Below are 6,905 nucleotides of genomic sequence, written 5' to 3' on the forward strand. Positions count from 1 at the left end.
TCTTCTTCAATTCCAGCATCTAAATGATCATTGTCAGAACGTAGCTAAGAAATATCAGCATCTCCAGAGTCAATGGGACCATGAGAGCTGGGTTCCTGAATATGTTTCTCATTAACTATATTTTGGATATAAAAATCTTTCCCAACTTGCTCCATTTTCTCAATAATTTCCAGATTATACTCAACCATTTCAGTTGAACAACCAAGGTCAAATACCCACCATATCAGACATATGTAAAAGATAAGATTTATCATTATTGGGAGGACTATTAGAAAGGTTTTCATTATCATTCTTATCAACAGCTCTCTTTTTAGCCAAATCTTCAATTATGACATCCTCCGCATCCTTAAGCCCTGGACATCTTCTAGGAGGCCCTCCAACATCCTTTTCTGAAACTTCGCCACCCTCACTGCTCCCAACTTGGAGCATGTTAGTTCCAAAAGTGCTTGATTACCATTGTCCATTGTAGTCCACATGTTCCACATAAGAATTACGGTCTTTACCTTTATTTTGGCTATTATCTATTTCCATATCCTCATCCACTGAATCTACCAATTCAGTGGATATCTGGCTTCCCTTTGCTCAATTCTCTGAATTAATTCCTCTAACTTTTTTTGTTATATACTGACCATCACCTCCTTCTTTTTGACAGTTTCCCACTCTATCATTTCATGGTGATATGACTTCGTTGGTGGTATGAAATATCGGAGCTTTGAAAAAAGGCTAGGAATTCAGATTTTGGAGCTTCGTTTTTTTCCCTTTTGTCCTGAACTCCCCTGATGTTCTCTTATCACACATGAAATTTTAAACACACCTAGAAAATTTGGGCTTCCTTGATACCAAAATTTGAAGATCACTAGATTTTACTTGGATTTTTTCAAATTTACTCGAAAGGGTATGAGCTTGGGGCCTGCCATCAATTATCGTTGTTGGCAATGGAGTTTCCCCAGGAATAGAAAATGAGCACTAGTACCTCCATCTGTGTTTATTAGTCTTCATTGTATTTTTAATCAAAGTTTGACCAGATATTTGACTAGCAAAATGTTAATGCATGTCACCAAATATTACATTGCTTGATTTCGTATTTAAATGTACATTTCAAGTATATTATTTTTGTTACATATAACTTATACTTTATTAATTAAAATTATGGTCAAAATATTACCCCCAAAATACACAGGGATTAAAAAACCAGGACGGCGGTAGCAGTAGAGTAGCTGTTTGAATCCGGCGAAAGTTTTCTGCTCGTTCGGATGGGTTTGCACTGGAGAGGCAGGCATGGCACGGAGGGGAGGGACGAGAGGCGAGAGATGGATCTGGGAAACCGACACTTCTCTAGTCCCCAGGAAGCACTGCTTTCGGCCAGTCAGAAAGGTGATACAACAGCTGGCAACCTTGGAGGAGCTGCCCAATGTACGTAGCATGTGCTCCACTGTACGTTAGAACGAGCTGCTCAACGTATGCAACGCCCACAACGCATCCTGGACACATATAATTAACCACACGGTACAAGTCTATCTCTCCCCCTCTGTGATATCTTCGTCTCCATCATCATCATCAAGGACCGAGGCGCTTCCAGGGCAGGGGGCCTCTTTTCTCCAACGTACTACGTAGCACGATTGGGACTACTACTACTACTTGGGAGGCTCCCTGGCCGGCCCGTCCATGCCTGTCAAAGGACACGCACAAAGAGGAAGCTTGCATGGATATGCAGTGTAGACCGACCCAGCCCATGCATGCATGCATGCATGCATAAATGATTCAGAATAGACACGCAACGGAAGCAGCACAATCGCTATCCACATGAACACGTCACAAGTTCAAAACACAGCACTATTATTGATTGTTACATATATGTGGGGACAAATATATATGGTCATGGAAGTGTAAGCCGCACCTGCAGGTGTGCGAGCAACCGTGACCCCCGTTACGTCAAGTACAAAATTGGTGGCCACGTAGACTTTCTGGTGCACCCTGAATCAGGTGCCCCACCAGGCCGTGTGGGTGCCCACCTAGTCCTGTAACAGGGGGGGCGTTGCAAGCAGGCTAATTAGCTTCTTCTCTCTGCTCTCTCTCTCTCTCTCTCTCTCTCTCTCTCTCTCTCTCTCTCCCTCTCTCTCACACTCAAGTCTCCTCAAAACACTGCCCTAAGATGGCCCTAGCAGCAAAGACCATCTCCCTCTCCCTCTCACACCCACCAACCAACCAACACCTCTCTGTTTCTCTCTCTACATGCCTAATCATAGGATTACAATTAACGTACTGCTAATAGTACTAGTAGCTAGTAATCAACACACATATATAGGGGGGATGATCGAACTGTACTAGGTAGCGATCCATGCATGCGTGCGTCGATCAGGCGAACGGAGACCTGTGGGGCGCCCCCTTCCTCCTGTTGTTGAGGGACATGACGATCTGGGGGAAGAAGCCCCCCGACTTCTTCTTCCTCGGGACGGGGATGGGGACGTCGACGCTGGCTGCCGCGTCGAAGCCGCGCGCGTTCCGGCTGCTACCGCCGCTGCGGTAGCTGGAGCCGCCGTAGTGGTGCATCGGGTCCTCGAGGATGGAGTTCGGGGTGATCTGCCCGCCGGTGGCGCACCCGTCGTCCAGGATGTCCGCCGACCCGCTGCCGACGCGGAGGTTCTCGAACCTCGGGAAGCAGGCGACGTCGGGCTCACCGGACATGTAGAGGATGTTGGACAGGTCGCCGCCCTGCATCATGACATGATCCACCTGCATGCATGCATGCACCGATATGCATCACTAATCAGCAGATACATTAGATTGTTCTTACCAACCTAGTGTCCATTTGATTTGCGCGATATGCATCACTACTCAGCAGATACATTAGATTGTTCTTACCAACCTAGTGTCCATTTGATTTGCGGGAATCGAGGGAGTACCTTGCAAGAGAGGCAGCAGAAGTGGAAGGGCTCCTGGAGGATCCTGTCGCAGGTCAAGCAGACGTTGCCGGAGCCCTTGAAAGGCCTGGACTGAGGCCTGGGTTTGAGAAATATCACCTTTGCGCTGTTGATGGTGTAGGGCTGCATGGAGAGCAAAGCATGAAAGGAGGAGATTAGGCCACAGCTTTCCACTAGGCGCTCATATGTTGAGGTTTGTTCTCTAAAACGAAGAAGTAGGTTTGCTTTTCTAAATGGCGTGTGATTTATGGAATCACCTGAACAAAGGAGCAGTCGATGAGCCTCTCAAGATCGTCCAGGCGCACCACGTCGTTGTACACGTACCTCCGCACCTGTACACATTTCAAAACTCTCTTCTTACACAAAATGCAGCATGAGCAAAGTAACTTAGTGGAGAATCTTCCGAAAGCTGAGTACCTAGTGAAAAGAGTGTCGTTCGGGTGCGTGAGTGTGAATTTACTGCTCCATGTGATGATGTAATAATGGGCTTCCGTCTGGACGCCGAAGGCAGGCAGGCTGGTGAGTGGTGGACTGGTGAGCGAGCGAGGGAGCGAGCCAGCAGTGGTAATAATTGCGGGCGTTTGACCGGCGGCTCGTCGTCATCCCCACCGTGGGAGACCAAGGACGGGCGTACGTACGTGCGTTCCATCGTGCAGAATGCAGTGGCCAAAAGACAAACACCAAATGGCCATACCACGTACCATCCCCTGGCCCAAGCTACTCTACTCCTCCGGGGAGTACGCAATTTGCAAGCGGCCCATGGCAGGGAGAGGCAGGAACCGATGGCGGCGTCGTCGTCACTGTGGCGTCCCTGAGCGAGTGAACAGCGTCGTCGTCGAGGGCGGAACCATGCGCTTGGACGGTAGCGCGCAGGCGGGGAGCAAACAGTGTGGAGGGCCTTGTTTGGCAACAGGGCAGGCCCTTTTACCATGCACACATCCTCTATGGTAAAACTGTCTCCGCCGTGCTCGCTCGCTGCTCTTCTACCCCTGCCGCACCTGCACGCAGTGACTGCTGCGACGCCTAACAAGATGTACAACAACAGCTGCGATGGCCGGCCGGCCATTTACTCGCCAGCAGCTGGGCTGGGCAGCAGGGTGGATCAGCGGGCGGAAAGGGTGCTTTGCTTTGCTTTGCTATGCATGGCAAAACAATCCGGATAACCCATCCCATTTGTAGGGCGATTTGGGTTTGGGTAGAAGAGACATGAGACCAACCTCTGCACTGCATGAAGATGAAATCAGCGGCTGGGAGGGGAGCAACGGAAGTGACGAGACCGCAACAGTGGAACCACTGTTACCACCGTTAAAATGCAGGCCGGGGCTCTCTCTCAGGCTCTGTGTACATGCAACCGTCTATACATGCCAGCCTTGTGATAGGAGAGAGATATTGGAGGGGAAAAGGTCCGAGAAGATGCGCCTAGTCTACAGAGAGAGAGAGAGACGGGGAGGTGGGTCGCAGTAACTTTTTGCAGGTGGCTGGCTAGTGGGCGGAGGAGGGGCACAGGGACAGGAATGGGTGCGCGGCTCGCATGCAGCAATTGCAGCCGTGCAGAGTAATTATAAAACTATGCTTATTTCGGGGGTGCCGCCAACCCAAGCCAATCCGCGGTGAAAAAAAGTAAACTGCTCATCACAACTCTTTCCTTTCCACTACCACCTCCTTTTTCCTCTGTCCCAATCGTAAAACTTTCTCTTCTGAACTCTAAATAAAAACACTCATTTCTCCTTATCCACATATATATACACACCCTGATGGAACAAGAGGAAGAACATCTACTAGGTACGTAGTAGGGTGAATTGGCAGGAAAAAATAAAAGGAGAACTAACTAGCCAGGAGAGGTAAAAAAATTGGGCAGAGCTGGCTCAGTAATCGCGGTGGAACATGGAGGGGTTAATTAAATGAAACGAGGGGGAGGGGGCAGGGCACAAAGCACGGCGAGACCATGGCCTTGGCCTGGAGAAACGACAAGCGGAAGCCGAAAGACGAGCGCGGGCTTCGAAAAGGGACTTGGGAACTCGGACACGCCGCAATTAAGCCCCAACCACACCAAATCTCCCTCTACTGTGCACGTACTAATTAGGTTATAATACAAGTACTCTACTTAATTAAGGCATGTAGATGCCCGAGAAGGGCTAGCCGGTTTCCCTAGTGTCGAGTAGATAAGCACAGCTCCCCTCTCCGGAGAAACGATGGAGGCACAGCTACTACTCCTCGTGGCAAAATTAAGATGCTCTGCTGGTGTGGAACCTCCCCGTGCCATGTTTAGCTAGTCGTCGTGAATTGCTCCACACAAAACAGCTCTTCAAGCCCGAAAGGCTAATCATCCGATTAATTAGGCCAAGTACGTGTACAGGTGAAAAGGAGAACTTCCTCCTCTTCCCTATCTGTGTGGGTGCCACTGAGACTGAATGACGACCGGAATCTAAGCGAGCAGGGAACCATTTTGGCGACCAGCGCACGGCCGCGCGCGTTTCATACGCACGCCGGGGAGCAAAACCGGGGAGAATTCGCTACCACCAACTCTGGACTCAACAGGCGAATCAAGAACCCCGTAACAGGCATGCATGCAGCACGTGATATGCTCCTACTGCCGGCGAAGAATGACGACGGAACCCGTAGATGAAATTGTCGGCGCAAGTCTCGATTTGACGGCCGGGTGAGAGAGAGAGAGAGAGAGAGAGAGAGAGAGAGAGAGAGAGAGAGAGAGAGAGAGAGAGAGAGAGAGAGAGAGTAAATTACCTGGATGAGCGGGTGGTGGCGGTGGGCGGGGGCGCAGTGCGGGCAGATGCTGGTGCGGCAGGCGAGGCAGAAGATGTTCTTCTCGTTCTTCTTGCGGCTCTCGTGCGCCGAGCACGCCACGAAGAAGGTCTCCTCCACCAGGCCGCCAACCCACCCAGGCCGCATCCCCATCCTCCTCTCCCCGCCGGCCAATTCCCTCCTCCTTGAGCTCTGCCTAGCTCCCGCCCACGCCCAGCAATTCTCTCCCACCCTGCTAGCTAGCTTGGACCGGAGGGGATCGAGCTCAGCCGTATGTATGTATGCCTGTATATACAGATTGCAGAGAGGGAAGAGAGGGATGATGTTTAATTGGAGTGAGCAGTCGATGGATGGCTGCCGCGTCTATATATAGCGCGCGAGAGGGCGAGGGAGAGGGGCTGGACTAGTAGACGATCTCTTCTTGTGGGTGGTGGCTAATGGCGTCAAGGGGACATACGGCTACGGTGGTCAAAGGAACACCTGGCTGGGCGTCACGGTCCAAGTGTCGGGGACTGGTCCCGCAATTCCCCTAAGCTCACGGGTGTTCCTGCAAGAATCTCCTCATCAGAAATGCCGAGGGCTCGGGTGTGCACTCTACCTGAACATAGGGTGGTTCCTGCAAATTAAGCGCTTGTTAGTTGTTACCACTCTGCGTAGCACTCCTACTACGACTGGACTGCTGATCAGGATAGGGCAGGGTTAACTTAACTTAGCATGATGTCCGCGTGAGATCAGGCCATGTGAATACTACGTTGTTTTGCAGCCAATAACGGCTTCCTTCTCATCTACAGTAGCAACCTGATCTCAGTTCCAAAATGCACTGCATGAGAGAAAAAATGCTGGTGTGATTGAGTTGATGGTGGCATGGTGCTGCTGGCCTTTCTTCTCCGAGGAAAAGGGAGGAGCAATCAACTCTGCCTGCCTGCTGCGTGCGCACCAGCCGGATTCAATGTGAAATCGCCCCGTTTCCCGTTTCTCCTCGGACTGAACCTCCCCCTGCCCAACTCGGGTATAGCGGACAAGCCTCCGGCCTCGATCTGGAATTAAATCTCTACGCTCATCGGGCAATCCGGCATGTGATCTTTCCCACCCTCGCCGTACGTCCTATGAATCTCTCTCTTTTTCAGCCGTGGTTTGCATGCAATTTGAGCCCCGGGACGCTCCGGAGACGACGAGATTAATCATAGTACGGTGGCAGAGTGGCTCCGTCGCCTCGTGGTCGTC

The 6,905-nt window shown here is 50.8% G+C and overlaps 1 protein-coding gene across 1 annotated transcript; it reads right to left on the reverse strand.

Annotated features, from left to right (window-relative positions):
- Positions 1–1,819: 1,819 nt before the first annotated feature.
- On the reverse strand, positions 1,820–6,066 carry LOC109741359 (protein RGF1 INDUCIBLE TRANSCRIPTION FACTOR 1). Its single transcript, XM_020300440.4, has 4 exons — positions 5,664–6,066; positions 3,179–3,253; positions 2,904–3,044; positions 1,820–2,733 (listed from the first exon to the last, which is right to left on the reverse strand). Exons 1-4 carry the CDS (start codon positions 5,832–5,834, stop codon positions 2,356–2,358), a joined length of 765 nt encoding a protein of 254 aa, XP_020156029.1. The 5' UTR covers positions 5,835–6,066; the 3' UTR covers positions 1,820–2,355.
- Positions 6,067–6,905: the final 839 nt, after the last annotated feature.

Source organism: Aegilops tauschii, chromosome 7 (assembly GCF_002575655.3).
Source record: "Aegilops tauschii subsp. strangulata cultivar AL8/78 chromosome 7, Aet v6.0, whole genome shotgun sequence".
Taxonomy (NCBI): Eukaryota; Viridiplantae; Streptophyta; class Magnoliopsida; order Poales; family Poaceae; genus Aegilops; species Aegilops tauschii.

What these genes read in the sequence shown, in the direction of transcription:
- LOC109741359 (XM_020300440.4), bottom strand. Translation starts at nt 5,834, where the DNA reads ATGGGGATGCGGCCTGGGTGGGTTGGCGGCCTGGTGGAGGAGACCTTC. An exon ending in GCCACCACCCGCTCATCCAG is followed by an intron (nt 3,254 to 5,663) that starts GTAATTTACTCT and finishes AAATGTGTACAG; the next exon opens with GTGCGGAGGTACGTGTACAA. An exon ending in TCTGCTGCCTCTCTTGCAAG is followed by an intron (nt 2,734 to 2,903) that starts GTACTCCCTCGA and finishes GCATGCATGCAG; the next exon opens with GTGGATCATGTCATGATGCA.